Source organism: Trematomus bernacchii, unplaced genomic scaffold, assembly GCF_902827165.1.
Source record: "Trematomus bernacchii unplaced genomic scaffold, fTreBer1.1, whole genome shotgun sequence".
NCBI lineage: Eukaryota > Metazoa > Chordata > Actinopteri > Perciformes > Nototheniidae > Trematomus > Trematomus bernacchii.
The window spans coordinates 2,148,804-2,176,726 of record NW_022987332.1 but is presented as its reverse complement, the minus strand read 5'-3'; the positions used below and the strand labels follow the sequence as shown (position 1 = coordinate 2,176,726).

The window sequence follows — 27,923 nt, the reverse complement described above, 5'->3', positions numbered from 1 at the left end:
TTGTAATTAAGTATTTTAACAATAAAGTATTGGTACTTTTACGCAAGTAACGCATCTGAAATATTTTTCCACCAAGGCTGTCAAGTAGAGAAAGCAGAGTGATTTGATTTATGGACAGGGTCTGATGCTGAGCCATGGAAGAACACTAGATGGCGGTACCGTAATAAATAAGGCGGGATCGCTTCCTCTGACGCAAGACGAAAGTGAAGGGCTTCCTATCTCCACTGTCTCTCCAAAAATGGCGGACACGTGTGGCCAAGTATTGCTGGGATCAGGGCTCACCGTCCTCTCCCACCCTTTGATGTACATTAAAGTCCTGATCCAGGTAAGAGGGGAGGGGTCGGTGCAGACGCTGGGAGGTGTTTCTGCTTTAGGAGCTGCTTTGGACACTTTTGGCTCGCATTTGTAAACAACATTAGCTAGTAGCCTGAGGAGGGACCTGTCAAACTCCATTTACAATAGCGCAGTTCAATTTGCCTCGCCTGTCAGTAAATGAATATAAATGCTCGTTCGTCAATAATTATTATGGACTATTTGATTCAGCTAATACATACAGCAGCAAATATTCCTCTGACAACATCAACTACATTATGCTCCGTCTGTTGTCCCTATGACCTTCTGTTTCCAAATACTCTGTGTAGGCGGAAGTTAGTTGTGTTAACCAATTTTTGAAGTTCATACTATATTAATATATAGTCCCGTTTCTGTATTGTTGGTGTATGCATAATTTACTTGAACACTTAATTTCCCAGTAACATATTCTCACGCACACATGCTGTTATTTCTAACCTGGTTGACATAGCTAGGAATAACAGCTAACTAGCTGTCAGCCGAGCAGCTCTGCTTTGCTAGCTAACCTCGGACCTCCGGGGAATTGTATTCATACAACACAAAGTGCCTTCCTAGTTTCCATTCAGAAACAGTGGCTTTGTTTCTCTGTTTCACAGTAAAATGCCCTTAGTTGTCCGTACAGTTAGTTTTACACCACAGGGTGCTGTTGGCTCACTATCGTCGTGTAATTTTAATAACTCATTTGCAACAGTACTGTTATCTACAGCCCGGTCTCATTTAGCCCAATGAAAAAGACAGTAAGCTAACAATAGGTGTTACTAAGTCAGCGTTGACCAGTGATGGAAGAAGTACTCAGGTCCTCTAGGTGGAGCTGAAGTGCAAGTCAAAACAACATTTCAGAAAACGCCACAGCATTTCAGAAAACACTACAGCATTTCAGAAAACACCACAGCATTTCACAAAACACTTCAACATTTCAGAAAACACCACAGCATTTCAGAAAACGCTACAGCATTTCACAAAACGCTTCAACATTTCCTAAAACACTACAGCATTTCACAAAACAACTACAGCATTTCACAAAACGCTTCAACATTTCCTAAAACACTACAGCATTTCACAAAACAACTACAGCATTTCACAAAACACTACAGCATTTCAGAAAATACCACAGCATTTCACAAAACACTTCAACATTTCAACTTTTACGGAAAGGGTATTCCTTTAAGGGCAGTGTTTCTCAAACTTTTTCATACCAAGGACCACTTAACCAATAAAAAAACACTCGCGGACCACCTAACTCCACAAATATCCAAAAACACATAGTTTTTCTAGAACAGATTACAAATCGCCTGAAAATCGTACAAACAAGTGGCAACATGTGTGATGAAGGTGTTGCGCTGGGATATATCATGCAATCGAAAGTGAACTTAAGCTTGATCCATTGCGGAGATATCCCCGCGAGAGTGCGGAAAACTTAAATAAATAAATGTATTTCAAATGTGAAACTTTACCAATATACTCACGGACCACTAGGGGGCGCTCACGGACCACCAGTGGTCCGCGGACCACACTTTGAGAAGCACTGCTTTAGGGAGAACACTTCTTGTTTGTAATTGGACAGAGCCAGCCAGAGAAGCACTGCTGTGATTGGTTGTTTTTGCTGCCAGTCAAGAAATGACGCTTCGTGATTGGTCAGCACCCGACAGCGCAACATGTCCCAAAACATCAGCTGTTAGCTGTTGGCACACAGAGCTCACAGCTCCTCATATCTGTTCAGAAACTGGACCAAAGTTAAACATGAACAAAACACGTCTGTGTCATGGAGAATACAGTCGCTGCTTTATTTCTGTCTGTATCATGTTCAGTGTTTCCACTACCATTGTCTTCCCCCCTGAAATTCAAGGTGTTTGAATACATTTTTTTAAATACATTTTTTATTTTTTAAAATAAAAAAAAAAAAAAAAAAAAAAAAAAAAAGAAAAAAAAAAAAAAAGAGATATATATATATATATATATATATATATATATATATATATATATATATATATCTCTTTTTTTTTTTTTTTATTATAAAAAATTAATTTAAAAAAATGAATTCAAACACCTTGAATATATATGTATATATATATAGCACCAAATTGCAACTAATCTATATCTACTGTCACTTTTCACATTGAACATGTGCTCTTTTATTAAATAAATGAAACACTTTCATTTTAAGTTGTGAGTTTAGTGTTTTTGACCCTAAGAAACACTGATGCATTAATCAATAACAATAATCCACAGCTCCTCTCTCTGCTCCAGAGGATTACAAAAATTATGTATCGCCTGCCGTCTTGTCTGCACACTTAATTAATTGATGGTTTTTACTAACCGGTATCAGTATGTTGTTACTTCGGCATCATTTTGAAACGTGTATTACAATTTTTAAATCACGGTAAAATATGTTCATTTTGTTGTAGTCTACCACAGTATTTACATGGAGATAAACCCCGAATATTCGCATCGCTCGAGTTTCACCGCGGCTGTCAGCAAACAAGACGCGCTGGAGAGCGGGCGGGGCTTATATCCATGAAAATACTATGGTAGATACCAACTACAACAAAATGAACATATTTTACCGTGATTTAATTGTAATACACGTTTCAAAATGATGCCGAAGTAACAACATACTGATACCGGTTAGTAACAACCATGAATTAATGCTCTGACAAGTGTGCAGACAAGACGGCAGGCGAAACACTTTTTAAAATGCGTGTTTTCTGAATGGAGATCGGATCGATCAGGATAAACCAACCTGTAGCTGCTCCGTCCAAACTCACAACATGATACAGACATAAATAAAGCAGCAACTGTATTCTCCATGACACAGACAGTCTGTGGTTTGTACATGTTTAACTTTTGTCCAGTTTCTGAACAGATATGAAGAGCTGTGTGCTAACGGCTGATGTTTTGGGACATGTTGCGCTGTCGGGTGCTGACCAATCACGAAGCGTCATTTCTTGACTGGCAGCAAAAACAACCAATCACAGCAGTGCTTCTCTGGCTGGCTCTGTCCAATCACAAACAAGAAGTGTTCTCCCTAAAGGTATTCCTTTACAACTTCCTTTCCGTAAAAGTTGAAATGTTGAAGTGTTTTGTGAAATGCTGTGGTGTTTTCTGAAATGACGTTGTGTTTTATGAAATGTTGAAGCGTTTTGTGAAATGCTGTGGTGTTTTCTGAAGTGTTTTGTGAAATGCTGTGGTGTTTTCTGCTGTAGTGTTTTCTGAAAGGTTGTTTTGACTTGCACTTCAGGGCCACCGTGTCTACTTAAGTACAAGTAGTAATGCCACAGTCTAAGCATACAGTAAAGTAAGTCCTGAGTTTTAAATGTTACTTAAGTAAAAGTACAGAAGTATTATCAGCTAAATGTATCCAGTGTGAAAAGTGAAAGTACTCATAGTGCAGAATGCCTGTTATATGTATTTTCTAATAATAAAATCTGAATAATATTCTATAATATTTCTAAGAGTTTTTAACTTCTTAAATATGGAGCACATTTTGGGAAGTAGTGAGTAAATTAGTAGTAAATATATATTATATAAACACGTTATGTAAAAGTAACTACACGTGCCAAATAAATGTAGTGCAAAAAGTACAATATTTCCCTATGAAATGTATTGAAGTAGAAGTACAAAGTAGCAGAAAATTAAAATACTCAAGTAAAGTACAAGACAGTCCAATTATACTTAAGTACAATACTTGAATAAATGTACTTAGTTACTTCAGACCACTGGCTTTGACCAGTGAGGCAACTCATTGATGGTTTACAGTTGTTTAAAAGACAAAATGAAGTAGTGGCCAGAAAAATGTTAGGATAGTTTGTAGAATAAACAAATTCCACTGAGGCAAAATGTCAACAACTTGACTATAATGTATCAAAACACCAGGAAGTGTGGGGGAGCCACAGTTGCTAAGACATAAAGTGCATACAGTTACAGTGCATATTGCTTATCACTCTCTTATCACTGTGTGTCGTTAGGTAGGACATGAGCCACTCGCTCCAACCCTGGGCAGGAACCTGTTTGGCAGACAAGTCTACCAGCTGCCTGGACTGTTTGCTTATGGTGAGTGTGTCTTTCACATTAAGCCCTGCTTACAACTGTATCCTTTATATTATAACATTAGGCGCTTTCACACCGGAGTACTTTTCCCCAGTATAGTTCCGATAGTTCTTGAAATGTTGCGTTCACACTAGTGTTAATTTCGTTGACTAAAACTATGACGAAATGTTCGTCAACGACCTTTTTTTCCATGACTAAAACGAGACGATGACGAGACGGCACCGACGGCAGTAAACAATAACTGTAACGAAATCATCATGCAATATCGTTGACGAAAAGTGACGAGACAAAAATGTAGTTTACTAAATAAATACTTTGCCAACATTTCTCTTTACTTTCGTTGAGGAAAAATGAAGAGACGAAATATTATCAAAGATAACGTTACATCTCTGATAGTCAGTTTTTCTCCCAGCAGTTCCATTTCCGGTGCTGCGGCTGGGCAGCAGCTGTGTGTCTGTGCTGCGCGCGGCGGTACATTTGAATTACACCGGGCTAGCGGCACACTGTGAACTGTCAGGAAGACTCGGGTCTAACTCATGGTCTAACTAACCTTATTTAACAGAAAATAAAATGGCAACAACAGGGCTTGGGAGCAGTGGTCGCGTTAACCCCCCCCCCCCCCATTATTGGTTTTGGCTAGACTAGTTTGACTGAAATGTTCTATATAATCTGATGACTAAAAAAGACTCAACCGTTTTCTTTGACTAAAATAAGACTAAAATGCTCAGACTTTTAGTCGACTAAAACTTGACTAAATAAAAACAGGATGAAGGTGACTAAATATGACAAACTAAAGGAAAAACTAAGGAAATTTAACACGGGACTAAGACTAAAACTAAATAAAAAAATAGCTGACAAAATGAACACTAGTTCACACCAAAGAAATCCGGAACTAGAACATAGTTCATGAGAACCTTTTTAGTCCCTGCTAGAGAGCAGGTACTTTCATGGGAGAAAAAGGTTTCCATTTCTGATTGGCTGGGCGGATTGCAAACCACGCCCCGTAAAACTCGGAAAAGTTTTGTATTTGCTGCCATTAGCATTATTAGCTTTAGCATTAGCCCAGTGCACCAACGGAGAGAGACTAACTTATGGCAACACAAAAAAAAACATGGGAGCAGTGGAGTGATGAGGAGGTTCTGGCGATTTACTCGAAGGCTTCAGTAGAAGCCAGTCCCCAACTCCGGGGATTTCCGGCCGGGGACTTCGGGTGGCAGTATACGCCGTGAAGTTGTTTGCGGCCTGCCAGTAAACCCAAAGCAGAAGAAGAAGAAGGGACGTCAGCAGCTTCATTTGCCTAATCCTCCCTCAGGGACTTATTCCGGTGTGAACGCAATCTGCTCTTTAGTTCATCAGAACTAAAGAGTTCTGATGAACTAAGTACTGGGAACTGCGTACGGCAAAGTACTGCTCTGCAGAAAGCAGGGAAGGACGTGCCCTTATTGTCTCTGTATGGGCATTGAACATAGTGCTGCTGAAGCTCTTACCTTTTTTAAATGTATTTGTTCTACGCTGTGTCTGGAAGAGTTATTGTAATTGACTGAGATCAGATTCCATTTTGATTATTCAAAATTAACTGTTATATTGGGGTGTAACAATACATGGATCTGGATCAAAACATATATTCCATGGATGATGTTCCAATATCATTTATAAGAAGTGAAAACATCAATAACTGTCATCTTTAAGATTTACTTTTATTTTGAAATTCTCAAAAAATATTCCCGGTTGAGTCACCATTTCTGTCCAAGCATGTAAACAGGAAGTGTCTACAAAGCCTGGTAAAAAAAAATTGTAAAATCATAATCTTGTTGTTTTGTCATGATGTAAATCGGATTGTGTTAAATGAGGCCCTTAAAGTAACATTGTTCTTAAAGGGGACCTATCATGCAAAATGCACTTTTTGATGTGTTTTATACATAAATATTAGGGCTGTCAGTTGATTAAAATATTTAATCGCATGATGTCCATAGTTAATCGCGATTAATCACACATTTTTTATCTGTTCTAAATGTACCTTAGAGGAATATTTTTCAAGTTTTTAATACTCTTATCAACATATGTGTGGACAAATATGCTTTATGCAAATGTTTGTTTATCATTGGAACAATGATAAATATTCTCCTGAATATTTTCAATACAACAACCTGGAACCTCTCTCTCTCTCTTACACTATCTCCCAACACTGTGTGGCTTGTCTGTTTGAGCAACTGGCTCAGTGCCTTTGCACTGAGCCAGTTGCTCAAACAGACAAGCCTGTTTACAGTTGTCGGTGAAATGCCGCTCCTCTGTCTTCATAACAGTCAAAGCATGAGACTGAAGTTCCCACTGTGGGTCAAAATAATGCGCTGTGATTGCAGTCGACACGTTGGATGCGATCCGAATTATCTCACACAGTCCCTCGTCCTCCACAATGTTAATTGTCCTGCAAGCTGTAGCCACCCATTTAGTTATCGCTGTTGAAAGCTTGCTGCTCATAGACGTGTCCAGGCGTCTCCCCGGCAAACTTTCAACCGTGGTCTGCCGCAAGCGAGCGGCAGGAGCAGGGCTGTCAGCATCAGCTGTGTGCTTGGCTTGCTGTTTAAAACACCTTTTTTTGTATCCATATCTCTCGCTAGAATCTCCCACCATCCAACTAACAACAACAACAACGTCAAGCCTTTGGGCTCTGAAACTACGGGGCGGGCCGAGGACAAATACAAATGTGTTAATCGCAAGTTAAAATAATGAATGGGGCTAAAAGAAATGTGCGTTAACACGTTATTAACGCGTTAACTTGACAGCCCTAATAAATGTGTCCCCGGTGTGCCAGGATACTCACAAAGTGTCAGAAAACAAAACCCTCTCTCTTTTCCTCCGTACCCAAATCTCTAAAAACGGGGGTACAACGGAGCTGATCTAGATTTGCTGCGGATATGACGTAAATCACGATGTCTAAAATGCATGATCTGTTTGGTATTTTGAGCAAAACACATCATAGACATGATTTTTATATATCTGAGACTCATAATATATGCCTAAAAATAGCATAATAGGAGACTTTTAAAACACTGATGAGAGCATTAGTGTTTCGATTTCCATTAAGGTGCCCTGTGATACAAGTAAACAAAGTGCTATTCAGCTAATAGGCGCGTTCACACCGGAGTACTTTTCCCAGTACTTTTCCCGTTTAGTTCCGTTAGTACCCCTTATGTCGCGTTCACACCAAAAAGAGTACTATTTTTAGTGCCTGCTGAGAGGTGGAAAAAAGTGCCCCAGTTCTGATTGGCTGGGCGAATTGCAAACCACGCCCCGTAAAACTCTGAAATGTTTTGTAGAGCTGCCATTTTATTATCCTGGCATTAGCATTATTAGCATTAGCATTCGCCCAGTGCACAAACGCAGAGCGACTAACTTATGGCAACACAAAAGAAAACATGGGAGTGGTGGAGATGAGGTGTCGGCGTTCTGGCGATTTACTCGGAAGGCTTCAGTAGAAGCTGCTGGGACTCCCAACTCCGGGGACTTCCGGCCGGGGACTCCGGGTGGCAGTATACACCGTGAAGTTGTTTGCGGCCTGCCAGTAAACCCAAAGCAGAAGAAGACGAAGTGACGTCAGCGACTCGTTTGCGTAATCTTCCCTCAGGGAATTTATTCCGGTGTGAACGCGATCGGCTCTTAGTTCCATAGGGGAACTAAGTGCTGGGAATTAAGTACGGCAAAGTACTTGGTGTGAACGCGGCTAATGTTTCTTGCAGAAATGCATCATGGTCCCCTGAGGTCGAGTGCATTTTATCCTCCATAGAACACTTGATAACAGTGTACTTCTTCTTTGCCTTTTGTTGGCTGATTTATTTAAGCAAACCCTTTTTTACTAATGTAAAGGGGGTTTTAATATAAATGTTTTAAATCATCATCTGCTGAAAGTGTCTTAAAGTTCAAAGGTTTAAACGATTTATTTGTCATATACTCGATAAATATCGTTTGCAGGCTTAGACAACAATGCAATATACACTTAACATAACAGTTAAAGATATAAAATAGTGCCATAGCAAAATGGTTCAAGTAATTTGAAAAGTGTGTACATATAAACGGTGCGGTATAATAAATACTGTTAACTGTAACAATATATAAATCAGTGGATATGAGGGACAAACAGATACACAAATAACCAGCATATTATTAATATGCATAAGTGGTGATGCTTCACAGAGCTCAGGAATTGAACAGACTTATGGTCTGTTGGATGAAACTGTCCCTGAGTCTGGTGGTTTGGTTCAGATGCTGCAGGACCAAACAGCTTGTTGCTGTGGAGATCTGACAAATACAGCTTTGTTTTTTTATTTATTTTGTCAAACTACCTCTAAAAATACTCAAGAACCAGTCCCACTTGGAAAAATGTGTTTATTTGTATTTGACTGCTGCCTACCTTACAGCGACAAATTCTCACGTACAAACCATGGGTCATATAGATAACTAATATTATATTAATCCTTTCTAAAATCTGTAACTATGTATTTGTGGTCTACTGTTTTGAGAAGGTCATTTTCCAACTTTTGTGTATTTTCTGACTTTCAGCAAAACACATCATCAAGATTGATGGGAAAGCAGGACTGTTCAAAGGGCTCGGTCCCAGGCTCTGTGCCGGCTCCATCGGGACCATAGTGCACAGCAGAGTACTGCAGGTAGGACTGAATACATCGTACTGTAGCACACATTTAGCTGGTTCTTCAGATAGAAGTAAGGATACAGTAATGGTAATAATACAACACTTTTTTGTATAGCACCTTTCATTCAAGGAAGAAGCCCAAAGTGCGACAATAAAAGCAATAAAGCCTAATTAGCCCAATTTTTAAATAAAATAAAAAAGATGGGTCTTAAATACTTTTAAATTGTATTTCAAGTGAGGTTGTTCCACATTTATTAATTAGGCTTTTCTTTGCATCATTTATAAACTGATTAGACTCGATGTTTGTAGGTTGATGTTAACCGCTCATCTAATTTTAAATCAGGATTTCTATGCAGCTAATACAAACTGATATCTGAACATCCTGAGTGATTACTGATGCCTGATAAATGGATTTCATTTAATGTTATTCAAGAAGGTTAAACTCATTTCTTAATGTAAAGTTGTAAATTCATGAATCCTTCAGTTGTATCATATTAACCTCTAGTTTCTTACAGAAATGTCAAGAAGAAGGCACACTTCAGGTAAGAGTTTTTAGTCGGATTCATTGTTTGTGCCATTACAACATACTGTGATGTGATGTGGATGGTTCTGAGGTTTGTTCTGTTCTCCAGGTTCTGGGAGGTCAGCAGAAAGCTGCAGAGGGCTCCCTGCAGCACGTTGTTAATGAGGTACCACTCTCACACACTACACTTATACTGTGGGACTGACAGAATGCCATACTCTGTCTGTTTAATCTATAACACTGTTCAAATAATGACAGCCTATCAGAGTGTATTGAAGCCGGGCAAAGTCCTCCCACAACTCTCACTTCTCTCGATGTAGTCGGCAAAAGGTTAGAAAAACTCAGGGTTTCTCACAGTGCCAAACACAGTGACATCTGGTGGTTTGGAAAACGTATAGCAGCCGTATCGTAACACTCATTTTTAATTGTCTTAGTTTGTGCTATAAAATTCCTGCAAGCATGTGTGTTCTTATTAAATCTGTAATACTTTAGTTCTGTGCTGCGTTAGCCCCCTAAACACACAACCCGCTAGCAGGTTTGAATGGCATGCTTGCTTCAAAACAATTTACCAAATGACTCCAGACCATTTGTCATAGCCAAAGAACTATAATAAAATACATTATTGTGAGATTTTCATATTTTTGACGGTTATTGCGCGCATAATGTTTCACACATGCTCCTATCAGGAAAAACAATCAAAATATAAGCTTTAAATAGTGATGTTCCATTAAAATCACTTTAGTTTTCATACGTCTTTGCAAAAAATGAATTGTTGGCATCAACCAGATTCAGTAAAAACATAAATTAAAACACAAAAGCACAACATAATGAACTTTTCTACATTATTACCACCACCACTACTTTAATATTGCAAAAAATAATGTTGTATATTGATAACCTTTTTTCCAATCTTTGTAAAATAATTATTAAAGAAATTCAAATTGCAACCTTTTGAGTTTAGCTCTCCCCACTGCTAGCATGGTTGTGCGGTTCCCATTGCGGAGGAGCAAACTAAACATTTGTCTGGAAGGAAATCTCAAAGATACGTCTAATGATAACATCATCTCGATCATAAAGAAGAAAACTGAAAATGAACTCAAAATAAAGCTGCTATTTTACACAGCGAACTGTTCTAATGTCGAGGCATTGTGCCTTTTTATTCCAATGATCCAAATGAGTACAATGAACAACAGTTTTACCCATCTTGCCCTTATTGTTTCCTGTGGCCTCCTTGTGTCTTTTCCTGGTAAAAAGAAATGTGTTCTCTTTGCGCCAGTCCCACCCCAACCTGTCTCTAATGCCTCATCACCCAGGCCCAAAGCTGCCTTCAAAATAAAAGCATAAACACAACTTAAATTAATTATAATACTTAAACTAAATAATGTGTGTACTATTAACAAAAACAGCAAGAAAATAAACGTTTAAATAATATCAACATAAAGCTCATTAGGCGCGTTCACACTGGAGTACTTTTCCCACTTTAGTTCCGATATAGTTCCGAAATGTTGCGTTCACACCAAAAAAATCCGGAACTAAAATTAGTTCATCAGAACCTTTTTTACCCCCTTTTTACGTCCCTGCTAGAGAGCAGGTACTTTCGTGGGAGAAAAAGGTTCCTATGTCTGATTGGCTGGGCGGAATGCAAACCACGCCCCGTAAAACTCCCAAAAAGTTTTGTGAAGCCGTCATTTTATTATCCTCGCATTAGCATTATTAGCATTAGCATTAGCCCAGCGCACAAACGCAGAGAGACTAACTTATGGCAACACAAAAGAAAACATGGGAGCGGTGGAGATGAGGAGGTGTCGGCGTTCTGGGAGTCCCAGCAGGAAGTTGTTTGCGGCCTGCCAGTAAACCCAAAGCAGAAGAAGAAGAAGTGACGTCAGCGGCTTCATTTGACTAATCCTTCCCCAGGAACTTATTCCGGTGTGAACGCGATCTGCTCTTAGTTCATGAGAACTAAAGAGTTCTGATGAACTAAGTTCTAATGAACCTTTGTGGGAAAAGTACTGCGGTGTGAAAGCGCCTATTAACAATATTCTGATAAGGTTTACTTAAATGTTTTATGTGATTATATGAGTTCATTATTTTTTCCTTATTTTCCTCAGACAACCAAAGAGATGGTGGCTCGGTCCTGTGCCACCATAGTCACACATCCCTTTCATGGTAAGAGGATGTATTTCTGGCTTGTGATACAGCATACGTTTGTTTGATTTGTGTGTGGGGAGACATGTCAACTCTGTTTCCCTCCACTTGTTTTTCAGTGATTACTTTGCGATGTATGGTCCAGTTTATTGGGAGGGAAACAAAATACAGGTAATGTTTTCATGATAGACACACACCTCAATGAAATGACCTTAACATTTATTAAAAACTTAAACAAATAAATATATATCTTCTATCCTCAGTGGGGTGTTTGACTCCATCGTCACAATCTACAGAGAAGAAGGCATGCTGGGATTCTTTGCGTAAGTCTCACTCTCCTTGTCTTTCCTTTTCTCCTTATACTCCTCTGGTTATAGACTTTCTGCGAAAGCATGAACATTTCTAGCAAGGAGTCCAAGCGTAGCAACTCTGAGCGAGAAAGGGACAGAAACTTTGAGCTTTAAGTGGGGTGTGAAAATATGTTGATCAATCCCAAAAAAGTATAAACTATGTAATATCAGCTGTAGAATGGACAGTGAAATGAATACGTGTAATCATCATTAAAACATTACAAACAGGACGTTTATCTAGAGTTAAACCCACATAGTTAAACAGCCTGGAGAAAGGAAGACTTGTATTTTTCATTTCTTCTCTCACAGTAGTATAATGTATATCCAGCACGATTATTGTTCCTAATATTGCTGATGTGTTAATGAGTCATATCGAGGCACTCAACAGAGCTCAGCTGTTTAACAGTCCGTTATTTGGATAATTAGGCCATAAGGCCTATGGACAGTTTTACCCCACAGGCCATAAGGCCTATGGACAGTTTTACCCCACAGGCCATAAGGCCTATGGACAGTTTTACCCCACAGGCCATAAGGCCTATGGACAGTTTTACCCCACAGGCCATAAGGCCTATGGACAGTTTTACCTCACAGGCCATAAGGCCTATGGACAGTTTTACCCCACAGGCCATAAGGCCTATGGACAGTTTTACCTCACAGGCCATAAGGCCTATGGACAGTTTTACCCCACAGGCCATAAGGCCTATGGACAGTTTTACCCCACAGGCCATAAGGCCTATGGACAGTTTTACTCCACAGGCCATAAGGCCTATGGACAGTTTTACCCCACAGGCCATAAGGCCTATGGACAGTTTTACTCCACAGGCCATAAGGCCTATGGACAGTTTTACCCCACAGGCCATAAGGTCTATGGACAGTTTTACCCCACAGGCCATAAGGCCTATGGACAGTTTTACCCCACAGGCCATAAGGCCTATGGACAGTTTTACCCCACAGGCCATAAGGCCTATGGACAGTTTTACCCCACAGGCCATAAGGCCTATGGACAGTTTTACCCCACAGGCCATAAGGCCTATGGACAGTTTTACCCCACAGGCCATAAGGCCTATGGACAGTTTTACCCCACAGGCCATAAGGCCTATGGACAGTTTTACCCCACAGGCCATAAGACTGCTAAACACCTGATTTCTGTAAAGTGCCTCCATAAACATTCATCTGTTTGTCATCTTGCAATCTACTTATCTAAGTAGTTATCACCGCAATAAACAGTTCACATTCTGTTCTTGTATATATCATATTCTATTACATGTATATAGACTTCTTGCACTATTTTGTATTTTTTTGCATTGTTGGAGGAGCTCGAGCTCGGGTCATAAGATTTTCATTGCCATTTCTTCACTGTAGCTGTACTGTAACTGTATGACAATAAAACCTTTGAACCTTGAATCTTATCCTGTTGTGTTCCTCCAGTGGTTTGATACCCCGCCTGCTCTGTGACGTCCTGTCTCTGTGGATCTGTAACCTGCTAGCCCACGCCATCAACACGTATGCCATCGACGACTCGGTATGCTTTCTCTCACACTCAGGACTCAGTCATTGCTTCTGTGTTCTGTAAAGGGGGGGGGGGGGGGGGTACCTATCAGGCAGGATTTACCCTGTAATGGAGATTGACTAGTGTTATGGTGTGTACTCTCACCATCGCAATGTTTCAACAATTCTCAATCCTACAGAAATAATTATCCAAAAAACGGTCCATTTAATTTAGTCGCCTGCAACAACTTATCAGGCTCAGTGTTGTTTGCCTGAAGCTGGCGTAAATTCACAAATAATACATATAAAATGAGTAAATAAATTAATACATTTGTATCCACAAATCTTGGTTTTCTGTTTCAACCCCACTGCTTCCGCTCCATGCACAGGGTTTGTTTTGTCTCCACTCGGGCTCACAGATAACTAACTGCTGATGTGTTCCTCTTTACAGATGAGTCACACAGGAGAAATCAAGAACTGCTCCCAGGCAGTGACGGGGGTGAGTTTAACCAACATGGCCGCCTGTCAGCCTGCAGTGTGTAGTTTCTTCATGCTGCTCTGCTCTTCTCTTCCAGTTCTTCGCCAGTATGCTCACATACCCTTTTGTCCTGGTGTCAAACCTCATGGCTGTTAATAACTGCGGGTGAGTGCTCCGGTTATCCTCTGCTTTAAATCCTCAGGAGAGTTTGATCCTACAGACTTTAATGAACTGTGTTTCCACAGGCTGGCTGGAGGTCTGCCCCCCTACGCCTCAGTATACCCCACCTGGGTGGACTGCTGGAGGCATCTCAGCAGAGAGGTACACGCATCATATTTACTATATATTATTCAACTCAATATAATGCACACAAATCCTGGGATTCATCAGAGAGTGAAAACGTGTTTACATTTTTAATTTCCTATTACTTTTTAAGTAATTATATATCGCTGAAACATTACATTACAAGGCGCTGCTTTTTTGTCCTACCTGGTTGTTTTTTTTAAATCATGAACGGTGGTGGACAGTTAAGTAAATATACTCAAGTACTGTACTTGTTACTTGTACTAGCTCCATCTAATAGAGATGAGTGCTTGAATTTATATATTTCAAGCCAGAATAAAAAAGAAGAAGTTTGTAATATGTATAATTATGCTAACATGAGTGCTGGGATTTGTCAGTCAGTGAAAACATGTTTTTGTTATCTCGTTAAATGTTTCAGTAATTATATTCTCATGAAACATGTCCCATTTTCTACCTGGTTGTCATTATTCATAACAAATATAGTAACAAGTATATTTACAATTACTTTACTACAGTGCAATTTTAGGTATTGTCTGCTTCGTTATACTTCTTCACTACATCTCATAAGAAATAATTATTTTTTACTGCATTTGTTTGAAAGATTTTGATACTTTTGACGTTTTCAGATGAATGCAATTTGTAAAGAAAAAATATAAATAATCAGTAATGATGCAATTATTTTATGTTAAACCATCCAGCATTAAAAAAAAGCTCCACCAGCTGCAACATCAGTGGATACTTTTGGTATTTTCAGTATATTTTGATGCTATAAAACCTAGATTAGTACTTTCCCATAATCATTTCATCAGGTCCAGCTGCAGTCTGGACTAATAATGTTCATAATGAAGTCATTTCGTCATTAGCTGTTTTTGTGATATTGGTTCTAATATGAGTTCATGTAGCTGCAGGATGACATCACTTATCACCTTCTCGTTACTAAATGTTTCCTTGAAAAGATCAACCGTTTTCAACATTGTACACACCAGACACTTCTAAGCACTTCTTATCTTCTCTTGTTTCCAGGGCAACATGAGCAGAGGCAACAGTTTATTTTTCCGGAAGCTCCCGGCAGGAAAGATGTACGCAGTGGACCAGCAGAGATTTTTTTAAAAAGCCTCAAGAAACTGAACATAGTTGTGATAATAAAACTAAAAACAAATCATCATTGCCTGATCTGGGGGTTGGACAGTCGGCACTTAATCTTTTTTTTGTATGCACTTGTTTACCATGAGGGTTCTTTTCTTGACAACCGGCCATCATGTGAAATAAAAACACTTTAATTTCCAGTTAATTTTCAGCAGGCTTTGTTTGGTAACATAAATGAATAGATTGAAACTGCAGGGCTGTAAAATAATGGAGCATTAATTTCGTTTTGAAAACCCACATGTGTCTGAATAGTGTTGACAGACCAATGTGTAAGAGCCCCCCTTTCCCATGTTTTTTTAAAGTATAGATTAATGTAAATGCCCCCCCCCTCCTCCATCTATGTGATGGGACTTGTTTGTTGAAAACAGCACTACAGTCTGCATGTGGTAACGTAATTATTGACATGTTGGTGATGAGTGGGACCCTTGTCATGTGGTTTGTCTCGATGTGTTCATGGTCATATTATACAGGGGAGGGGCTGGATGTTCAGGAGCATGTTTTGGATGTACAGAGGCATGGAGGGAGCCTGAGTGCTTGTATCAACTCATTCTGACCCCAATAAAAACTGTTTTTTTTTTTTTTACCCTGTCTTTTCTTATTAAGGTATTTCATGGACAATTCACTGGGAAACACATGAATCATCCAGTGCACACAAGTACCTATCACAGGTCCTTATAAAGTGGTACAAAAAAAAATCAAGGACTAGAACATTTTTATAAACAGATAATAATAATTTTGATACAATATAAATTGAAGTTTCAAAAAATGACAACTTAAGGTTCGTAAATAGGCTAGGTCCTGCATGTCTCTTGCAGTTTTTATTCTCCATCTGTCTCGAGAATGGCCTCCTGCACTGAAGTCAAATGATTAAAGGGGCCATATTCTGCTCCTTTTCTGGTTCATATTAGTATTTGGTGCCTCTACGGTGACATGTCTCCATGCTTAAAAAAGCTCTTTATTTTTCACCAATAGTGAGATTAGTAATGAACTGTATTTAGCTGAAAAGTCTTCAAAGATGAGCAGGAGGACATGTGGCAGCAGTCTGAGATTTGGTGAAAAGTCGTATGGTTTCCTGGAAGCAATAAAAGTGCTTTGTGGCAATCAATGAAATATATACTCAGTTCATGAATCACTGCTGCAGGCTTTCAACGCAGAATAAAAAGGGTAATGTACTTTAGTTCCTGAGGAGAACAAGAGACATGTTGCCTCCTCTCTACGTGTTGGTGGCAGCGCTCCCTGTGTCTTCTGCAGCTTTGTTCCTGCTGTGTTTAGTGGAGATGTGCTGAGTCATCTCTTTACGGCTGATCACCATGTGGCCACACTGCACACACGTGTAGCGCCCTTTGGTGTGCTCCCACAGGATGCGGCTGCTGCAGGACCCTGACAAAAGGAACGACAAATGAATGTCTTGACAAAATGAAAAATACAAAAAAATCTTATTTCTTCTGTCTTTACAGAGGAAGTTGATGTCAGCCTGAGTGAGTCTGCAGCTTTTGATCTCACACGTACTCTCCAAAGATGTGCATGCTGTTCCATTTACAACTGAATGTCTGCCTGTGCCAGGAGTATAACGCCATATGGCTGCCTTTGTGTTCCACAGAAGACTGCTTACACAACCTCTCTTTAAAACAATACATATTCTTTTCTTATTCTTGGCTACAGGTAGGACAACATTTGTCGTCAAGTGTTCAGTCTGCAAGGTAACAAAATCTATTGTACCTTTATTTCAGAAACTCCAGATTCTTTACTATACTATACTAAATACGTTGTTTTATTTAAGAAATACATTTGGGCCTCATCCTGCATTGTAGGTTATTTTTGTATTTGTTATGTATGCCCCAAATGTATACAGCTTTGGGGCATACATAACATTTTGGATGAAGTCATTTGAGTGATGAGGACCACAGTGGAACCTGGCAGACACACACACTCAGAAAGTATGAACTGGCCTTCAATGATGTTAACATGGTGCACTTTAAGGCGGTTTGAAAGTTAAGGTGGAGCCACATCTGCCAGGTTATGCTCACCTTGATTCTTCCTCCACACAGCCGAGGGCCCAGGAGGAGAGCGAGGAGCTGATGCTGGAGCTGATGCTGGAGCGGGGTGGACGTCCTCAGGGGACCTGGTCTGTGTCGGGTGCTGCCCCTGGGTGGGAGTCAATGGTGGGGCCCCAAAGTGTAAGGACGGAGTCAGATCAGAGGCGTCACTCCTGATGGGGGGCTGTGGAGCCGCCTCTGTGAGCTTTGGAGGAGCAGGATGGGGGGGGGGCGGGCTCCAGGTTAGACATGAAGGGGGGGCCGAGGAGAGGGGGGCCATCGGGCCCCGGCTTCACCGCAGCTGGGAAGGAGGGGTCTGGGTTCAGGATCTGAGAGGGGGCAGATGCTGCTTCCAGCCAGGGGGGCTTCTGATCCACCTCCATGGGGGCCATGTTTGGCTCAGTGGGCTTGGCTTTCCCCCGCATCACTTTGGAGCAGGTGTGCAGGTGGGTCAGGAGGCCGCGGTAGGAACGCAACTTTGTGCGACAACTCTCACACCTTCACAGAAAGAAGATGTTAGCAGCTGACACACAATGCAACACATTCAGGCGTTGGGTGGGACAGAGGTAAGGTATCAGGTCATGATTATCCTCCACAAAATAATCTCAATTCACTACGTTATCTTGAGAATCTTCAAACATATGCCCAAGCTTGTGAAACGGCTATAAATCCTACTGGAATTACTTTACATTTGATTTATTGAAGGAACAAGTATTTGTATTGCATCACAGATAGAAAACACCTTTGTTAGTTAACGTCTTAAATAATTTCCCAAATTGGGATCAATAAAGTATTTATCTATCTATCCGTTTTAGTTAAGAATAACTTAAAGGGGACCTATCATACAAAATGCACTTTTGTGCGTCTTTTCTACATGAATATGTGTCCCCGGTGTTCCAGGGAACTCACCAAGTGTCAGAAAACACAACCCTCTCTCTTTTCCTCCATACCCAAATCTCTAAAAAAGGGGCTGCAACGGATCTGATAAAAACTGATCCAGATTTGAACACTTTCCTGACGTCAGGACGGTGGCGCTACGGCTATTGGGCCAACTCTCCACCTATCAGGGGAATGAGAGGTTGCCGTGGCATGGTAACAGCATGGTTACACTCGTAACTCGGCCCCCTCCTTTGCAGGGGGGCGTGGTCAGCTGCAGCGCATGCAAAGACAGGGTGGAGGAGAGCAAAATAGAGCGAAATGAGGCATGGCTAAAATGCATGATCTGTTTGGTATTTTGAAAAAGAAAACGTATAAATATACCTTATATAGGTATGGCCCTACAATATATTATTCAAATATAGCATGATAGGTCCACTTTAAATAGGGTAACCATTAATCATAAATAAATTATTCGAATCAAGGGAATTATTTGAGTTTGTTCTTTCTTATTATTCGAGTATTTTTAATCATGCTCTATTTGACCCTTTATTACCATGATTTTTCAAGTCACTTGCAAGGATGTTTACAATAATCCTGATAATGGAGTATTTTTTTATTGTGATTTGCGATAAAATCCTGTATCCTCCCCTCCCTATGTTTTCCTTCTGAATACACAGGATGAAACATTTCTACTAATGCACAGTATGTCAGCTGAGAGTGCATGGCCAGTCAGACTCACACGAAGAATATGTTGGGTTTGTGGTGATGCCTCATGTGTTCAATCAGCTTCTGCATGTTGGGGAAGGAACCACTGCACCCCACCGTGGAGCACAGCATCACCTTTCCTGAGGGGAGGACACAGTGAGAACATGATGAAGGTTCTCTCACTATGCAGCCATGCAGACCTTCCATTCTCATCTCCAACCAAAAACTCAATAAAACTAAAAAGTACAGCCGGAATGGACCTTGTTTGAACCAATATAACTACTTGTTTAAGGTAGTGTTATCTTTATTGTGTTTTTTCTAACCACACATTGACAGCATCTATGTTCTCATAAGTAGGATTTTAGAAAAAACACGTGGCCTTTTTTTTTAATCTAAAGTGTCTGCACACATTATGCCCTTTACAGGAGGTTGTGCCACTACTACTACTACTACTACTAATCTGAATGACATGTAGCATTCATCTTGCTCTCTGGGATTACAGGTGCCCCCCGGGGCGAATTACCGCTGGAATGAAGTCCTTAATGGGATGTGACTTATTCTGTCAAGTGTGTCAAATGTATTAATTAACATGGAGTACTAGTGTAATGAATGTGCTAATAGATAGGATAGCTCGTGGTCAAGTTACATACAACTACTAAAATGTTAAAAACAAACCTTGCCAACCCCTTCTCCTTTAGACAGAGGTTGGAGAAGTACTCAGATCTTGTACTTAAGTAAAATGAGAAGTACCAGTGTGTAGGAATACTCTGTTACAAGTAAACGTCCTGCATTTGTAATGCTACTTAAGTAGAAATACAATAGTATCATACCTGCCAACCCTACCGATTTGGGCGGTAGTCTACCGCTTTTGACATGTTTCTACCGCCTACCGACTTAGCTGGCTTTCCCTACCGATTTTCAATCTTCCTAAACTATAACAAATAAAAATGACACTACATAGACACTGGACTGGACTTTTGGCGGACACTGTTTGCAGCGTGTCTGTGATCCCATCATACAAACAGTGCTCTGTGGCCGTTTCTCAATGTCGAGTAAACCTGCTGCAGAGCAGTATTTCAAGTATACTACGTCATCGAGTGGCGCCGAAGGACTGTTTAAATGCATGTTAAATGCCCAGCATTCGGCGCCACTCGATGACGTAGTATACTTGAAATAGTGGCTCTGCAGCAGGTATACTCGACATTGAGAAACGGCCATGGCCAGTGTTTCTGAAAGAGAAACAACGTGCAGAGGAAGGGCAGCGTTACCCCTGGGGCTGATGGGTATTCACTCCCAAATGAGTTAGGGGAACAGAGACGAGGCATTTGAGTCCTGCAGGGTTTCCCCGTTAATTATCAGTGTCTCGAAAACACATGTTGGCGACTGAAAGACATCCAGTGTTTGGTCTTTTCCTGAAGCATCCTTCACCTACAGTGTCTCAACTGAAAGAGGACCACAAACACACACAACATATAATACAATTTTGAGATTTTGGGATATTTATCTCCCATTCTTTCACTTTTTCTGACATTTTCAACACCAAACATGTCGTTAATGTCTCTGTTTAGTGAACTACAGCAATCTGAAAGCCTGTACATTATTTATAATCACACTTTATCAGTAGAAAAATGCAGGAAATGACTTTTAATGCATTATTTTCTGATTTATGGCGTAACACAAAGATATTTCGCTCTGTGCAAACCTTTGACTCTAATATGTCAACAACATGAAACAAGAATATGAACCTGGCTTTATCTGATGTTCACACAAGAGTTCTACATCCTGACACATCCTTCATCTCCACTGTCTCAACTGAAAGAGGACCAGAAACACATTAAAAATATAAGAAAATGTGGAGACTTTGGGATATTTATCTCCCATTCTTTTACTTTTTGGGCATTTTACAGACCAAACATGTCGTTGATGTCACTGTTTACCAAACTACCACTTTTTCTGAAAAATGCATAAAATGCATAAAATGATGCAATATATGTTAAATACATGGTTTATACATGTAATTTCTTCTAATTACCTAATTTGGGCGTGCACATTTGCCGCGCGCAAACCTACCTCTTTTGGATTTGGAAAGGTTGGCATGTATGTAGTATTGCATCTAAATATACTTAAAGTACCAAAAGCAGAAGTACTCATTCTGCAGATTGGTCCTTTTCAGAAAAATATATATGATATGTTTTATAATGATTGATCATTAAAGTGTTCTCAAAGCTGGTAAAGGTGCAGCTAGTTTGAATGACTTTGTATACTGCAGGGCAGCTTGTGGATTTACTCCAGGTGGAACTAAAGTCTGATTTAACACTTGATTAGATTTCACATCATTCATCCACATCTGTAAAGTAACTAAAGGGATTAAATACATGTAGTGAAGTAAAAGTACACCATTTACCTCAGAATTGTAGTTCAGCTGTTTTTTGATACACAGTAGCAAAAAGTAGAAATTCTCAAGTAAAGTACCCCAAAATCGTACAGTACTTGAGTAAATGTATTTTACACCACTGCTTTGGGAGTCATTCATCTGCATTAAGTTGCTATTGACTTAAATTAAAATAACTAATCTATGGTTGATAACCCGCTGAGTGCTGACCCATGACCCACTCAGAGAGCGGTCTCCTCACGTCCACCCTGAGCCTCCTCACCCGGCAGAGACTGCGCTGCGATCTCATGGTCCTTGATGTGGCTCTCCAGAGCGGCCGGGTCTGTGTATACCCGCTTACAGCCGTGTAGCGGACACGGTATCCTCTTGTTTCCTGAAAAAGAAAAAGAACTCTTTAAACATTCCGTGAATTTCGTATCTAGTTGTGACGGTGACAAACGTCAGGAAATTAGCGACAGAACTCAAGCTGCGAGCTAGTTTGCATGCTAACTTAGTTAGCTAGCGCCGCTAAGCACAATGGGACAGCACATAGCAAGTTTGCATATTGTTTAGTGTTTGAGTTCAATTACAAACCTCCCATTCCAGATTCAGGTGGTTGTAAGACTGAGCTGCCCGAATACATCATAGTGGCGGAGCAGTGCAGCTCTGCAGAGACAACAACAGAGGAAGGTAGAAAATGGACTACAAGAACCAGGACGCAATGCGAAATAAACACGGGACACACACACGATTTTCCGTTTGTTACTGAGGTGAAGTCCCTCCCCTTCCGGGGACCTCCCTGAGACTCGGGTTGCGGTCGAATACTCCAAAAAAAACAGCTCCTAAGTTCTAACCATAGACTGTATATATAAGTCTAACCCTATCGTCTATTCCTTGACCTCGGAGTGAAACGTCATGGGGTTAAGGGATAGTGGATAGGAGAATTCAAAAGGATTTAGGAGAAGAGACTGCAGTACTTTAGAGAATCGACTGCACTTTCACTATCCGACGTGTTTATGATGCGCCAGCGGAGGTCATAAATGTGCGCCTGCTGCTGTGGGGAAACTATGGAAACTACAGTTTTCTATACAGCGGACTACAACAGGGATGTTTAATAAGAACGAGGGACTACTGTAAACTCTGCACCGTGCTCTGATGGTGTTGCTTTATGCTTTATGAACGGGGACAACAGAGAAACATATTCTTCATGACCAAAGTTGGAATTGACATAAAAAAGGAAAGTGAAACTTATGCTCGTCACCCTCTCCCTCCGGTCCACATTAATACAAATGATCCCAATACGTATGATCAGTGGCGTTTCTATGTGTACAAAACTGGGGGGGCAGAGAGAGGTGGGGGAGAGAGAGAGAGGTGGGGGGAGAGAGAGAGAGGTGGGGGGAGAGAGAGAGAGGGGGGGGGACAGAGAGAGGGGGGGGGGAGAGAGAGAGAGAGAGGGGGGAGAGAAAGAGGGGGGGACAGAGAGAGGTGGGGGGGGAGAGAGAGAGAGGGGGGGACAGAGAGAGTTGGGGGGGAGAGAGAGAGAGGGGGGGAGAGAGAGAGAGGGGGAGTGTCAAATTACATACTGAAGACCACACGGAGCAACACTGTCAGCGCATACATTTACGTACACTGTGTACGTACACTGTGTACGTAAATGTACGGTACACAGCGTGGGGATGTCATATTGTAATGCACCTTAATACATAAGTAAAGGGCACCATCACAAAGCAATTCTTAACAACAACAACAACCACCATAATGCTTTAGCATTAAAACACCATAGACTGTAAATATAAGGAAAACACAGACACTCATCACCGAGGTCACAATATCAATCGATCCAGCAGAGGCAAAACACAGAAGATCAACAAAATATATGACATAAATGAACTTACCAAAGCTGAAGGCTCACTTGAAAAGAAAAGCGGCACGGCGGTCCTTCCTCTGACAGAATGTTTCTATCACTTTGGGGATGAAGTCCTGTAGTTGCTGGATCAACTGGCTTTCAATTGAAAGCATGGCCAATGCGTTAAGTCGCAGCTGTCCCATGGTGTTGCGAGTGAAAGTCTTTATCCTTTTGAGGGTGGAAAAGTTCCTCTCTGACTCGGATGTCGTCATCGGAGTTGTTACTATTATTTTGACCAAAATAACAGTCTCAGCAAACGTATCCTCCAAGTTGTTCTCGTGAATGGATTTCAACAGAGACAGGGCAGTGTTTCCAGTGTGAAGTTCACTGTGGCGGTAGAGCGTGGTCAGCTCAGACTTCAACTTCTCCTTGTTTCCCAAAGCAGGCCACAATTTCACTGCGCAGTCAAGCTCAGGTGTAGGAAATGACAGGACATGCTGTGGGAAGAATGAGCTGTCAACGAGCTTTGCAGCGATCAAATGGTCACTCTGTGAGAACCTCTGTTCCACCTGTGAGATGACTGTGTCACATGCCTCCTTCATTACCGGCGCTGTGCTGCTGACTCGTCGGCCTGGCTCGTCTGTTCCATCATGAGTGGTGGCGGCCAATGCATCAGTTTGCTGCCTCATTTTCTGGACATTTTCCTTGAAGCGGCAGAGCGCGCTGTTGATCCCAGGTGCATCGATGGTTCGTTTTTGCAGAGTGTTGTATAAAACATCCACTTCTGGCATAAGCAACGAAAAAAACTCCAGGAGCTGCATAAATGCTCGGTCCCGCAGTTTCTTTGACAGGCCGTATGCCTCACTTATGGTGACCGCTTCCCATCCTGGTTGTGTGCGTATATGGTCCATACACTGAAGAAGTGCTTCTCGGGTCTCCCAAACCGCGTTCACAGTTCTGCTTTTAAAGTTCCATCTCACAGCCGGTGGCCGTGGTATGCGTCTCTGTGTTGCCTCTGCAAGAGCTGCAACACGTTTTGGAGCACCGGAGAAAAAAGTGGAAAAAGCAGTTAGATCTGCAAAAAACACCTTCAGGATGCTCATCCTTGCTGAACACAGTTGCTGCAGGGTCAGGTTCAGTTGGTGGGCGTAGTAGTGAACAAACTGAGCGTTTGGGTACGTCTCCTTCATGACCGTCTGTACCCCGCGCACGTTACCGCTCATGACGGCCGCCCCGTCATAGGTCTGAGCGATTAGCTTTTCTTTCAGCTTCAGGGGTTCAAGAACAGCCTTGATGCTGTTAGAGAGACCTACACCAGTTTTGTCCTTTACTTCCACAAACTCCAAAAAACGCTCTGTAACTGTGAGGTCAGGCATAATGTATCGCAGCACAATCACCATTTGCGATTTACATGAGACATCGGTTGGCTCGTCGGCCTGAACGGCAACAAATGATGTGTTGTCCACTTGCTTGGATATTTCCTCCCTGTACACATCATACATGCAGTCCAAGAGTTCATTCTGTATGGTGCTTGATGTCCCTTTGAAAACGGGCTGAGCTTCGTAGTGCCGTCGAAGCCTGGAATCGCCCTCACACATTGTCTCGAAAATTGACCTGAATATCCCTGGATTCAGAGAGTCCGCCGACTCGTCGTGGCCCCGCAGTGCTGTCTCACATTTCCCACACAGTTTAATACAGGTGATGATCCGACCCAACACGTACCTGTTTTCTTCCACCTTTCTATTATGATCATCAATGCCGCGTCTGTAGGCGCTGTCAATCTGAGCTGCAACATTCACCCTTCCCAGTAATCCCAATTTTACGGCATTTTCCAAGTGACTGTTGCTGCTCTCATGCTTCATTGTCCTCTCCGAAAGATGCTTTAAGTCCTTGTAACCTGTCCTCGACCAAGTACCTTGATCTTCACCAAAAAGCAGGCAAGGAAAGCAAAAGAGGGAATTCTTCTGGATGCTCGCCGTTAGCCATTTCTTTTTAGCAAACCACTCAGCATTAAACCCGCGGTTCACTTTGCCCGCAGTCTGGACCATTTGGAAATCCGGTGGATGGTGGGCACCGAGGCGCTTTACCTCCAGTTTCTCTCCGAGACTAAGTGTCTCAAATGTGTGCTCCAGTAAATGGTCAACTTCATTCATTTTCTTTCCGTTTTTTACTTATTTTTAATCGCTGGTGATGTTAGCTATATGCTGCTCTCTCGTCTTCTCTTCACACTACACGTGACGTTTCGCAGCACTGCACACGTGACATATTTACAGCCAATCAGTTCTGAATAATGTGAGCTGACGTATGGTGGGGATGGCAGCTCCGTGCCCCTTTGGTCTTTTTTTTTTTGCCACACACATTCCATTGAAAAATACTCTGAGCATGCGCAGTGTAGTTTTTACAGTCACCGTTCACTTAAACAGTGAGAGGGAGGGGCAGAATCAGGTTTTGTCCCACATGGCTCAAAACGGCACTGTAGACACTAATTAGAAGAACACAGACTAAAACAGCAATGTACAGACGAATCAGATGATTAAACATGACCTTAAAATATATTTTATATATTTTTTTATTTCTTTTTTTGCATCTTTTTGCATTTTTTGTTTTCATTATGTGTAATACTTTCTGCTGACACTAGGTGGGGCTGTGCCCCACCTGCCCCTAATGACCAGTCGCCACTGCGTATGATTGTATGAAAAGATCTTAAAATCAATACAAATGTATTTATTATAAATGTTAGTCCTTAACATCTATCACTGTGTATATCACCATTCAAACATCTTTTAAAAGTTGAACAAACCCCACACAGCTGTTGACTTTATTTGATCATTTCTTTTTGATTACAGTATAATACTGATGAACGTTCAAAACAAAGCACTTTGGCAACTTACCACATACGTTTTAAAATGCTTAATAAGCACCGTAACTTTCATGATATCATTTCTTGTTCATAATCGGTTGTTTCCGTGAACGGCCGACTGTTGTGACAGCAAATGCCGCGGCCGCAAGGCATTGTGGGGCAGCATTTTATCCTCTCCTTTCGGTTAGGGAGGTCCAGTGGTTCCTAAGCTAAAGGAGGTTATAAAGGAAGTTTGAAACCTCCTTTCCTTTTAATTTAGAGAATTCGAACGGCACTTATCATCAATATGGTCTAGCTGCCACTGAGGGACTTCCGGGTCATTTCACTCCGTTAGGAAGGTTCCTAAGCTAAATGGACTATTCGACCGCAACCCAGGGGTGTTTCTCAATCGCGAGTACGCTTGCTTGGTAGCACATGTCTGCCGAGCATCTTGCTTCAGAAGCGAGTCAAGAATACTTCCTGGCATTCGAAAAACGAAGTGTGGAACACGCTAGGAAGTGTGCAGGTGTGCGTCATATGAGAGGCCCCGCCTTACATCTTCCGCCACAGATTTGGGGAAATTGGTCCGTGCGCAAAGCATTGTGGGGATTTTAAGACCGCGGAGTCTACTCATGTGCAGCCTCGATATTTCTCCAAACGGAGTACGCCGGGCTCGGTAGATTTCCAAGTATGCTGGAGATTGGAACAGTACTTCGGCGGCACTCGATGACGTAGTATGCTTGAAATAGTGGCTCTGAAGCAGCTTTACTCGCGATTGAGAAACACCCCCGGTCTCGGTCTCACCGGAAGTTGATTTGTCTGCGCCATCTTGAGTAGCGTCCCAATGGCCTTATTTTTGCCGGAGGAGCGAGGAGCGATAACGGAGGAGCTATAATCGAGGAACCACCAGACCATCCTTCGATGAATCCATTTAACTGAAGTGAAACGCAGCCCAGGGTTGCGGTCGAATAGTAAAAAAAACAGCTCCTAAGTTCTAACCCTATCGTCTATTCCTTGACCTCTGTGTGAAACGTCACGGGGTTAAGGGATAGTGGATAGGAGAATTCAAAAGGATTTAGGAGAAGAGACTGCAGTACTTTAGAGAATCGACTGCACTTTCACTATCCGACGTGTTTATGATGCGCCAGCGGAGGTCATAAATGTGCGCCTGCTGCTGTGGGGAAACTATGGAAACTACAGTTTTCTATACAGCAGACTACAACATGGATGTATAATAAGAACGAGGGACTACTGTAAACTCATCTAGAGACTCTGCACCGTGCTCTGATGCTGTTGTTTTATGCTTTATGAACGGGGACAACAGAGAAACATATTCTTCATGACCAAAGTTGGAATTGAAATAAGAAAGGAAAGTGAAACTTATGCTCGTCACCCTCTCCCTCCGGTCCACATTAATACAAATGATCCCAATACGTATGATTGTATGAAAAGATCTTAAAATCAATACAAATGTATTTATTATAAACGTTAGTCTTTAACATATATCACTGTGTATATCACCATTCAAACATCTTTTAAAATAAATAAAAATGTGCACGTGCGTTCTCTTTCAAATATTGAGCAAGGCAATACAAATATTAAGATAACACATAATAAATGTTATGTTTACTTTAAAAGCTCATAGGCCCATATCATTTAACAATTGCAAATGTGTAAGATTGATGTGAATGTAAATATTTAATATTGTTCATTATTATTCTGGGTGCCGCAAAGAGAACACTTTGTAGGTAAACATTGCAACATGGAA

General features: G+C 41.2%; 2 protein-coding genes across 2 annotated transcripts; one reads left to right on the top strand and one right to left on the bottom strand.

Moving 5' to 3' along the window:
• Positions 1-190: 190 nt before the first annotated feature.
• Positions 191-16,062, top strand: mtch2 (mitochondrial carrier homolog 2). Its single transcript, XM_034127254.1, has 13 exons — positions 191-325; positions 4,317-4,401; positions 8,956-9,062; positions 9,562-9,588; positions 9,679-9,735; positions 11,678-11,735; positions 11,834-11,885; positions 11,978-12,037; positions 13,493-13,586; positions 14,004-14,051; positions 14,128-14,195; positions 14,276-14,351; positions 15,357-16,062. The coding sequence occupies exons 1-13, from the start codon at positions 239-241 to the stop codon at positions 15,441-15,443; spliced, it is 906 nt and encodes a 301-aa protein (XP_033983145.1). The 5' UTR covers positions 191-238; the 3' UTR covers positions 15,444-16,062.
• Positions 16,063-16,174: 112 nt separating this feature from the next.
• On the bottom strand, positions 16,175-22,203 carry znf414 (zinc finger protein 414). The gene is given in 6 exon segments (XM_034127241.1): positions 16,175-16,859; positions 17,507-17,741; positions 17,743-18,013; positions 19,134-19,239; positions 21,754-21,864; positions 22,065-22,203. Coding segments are annotated over 6 exon segments (942 nt in total). The 5' UTR covers positions 22,117-22,203; the 3' UTR covers positions 16,175-16,692.
• Between the last annotated feature and the right edge of the window lie 5,720 nt (positions 22,204-27,923).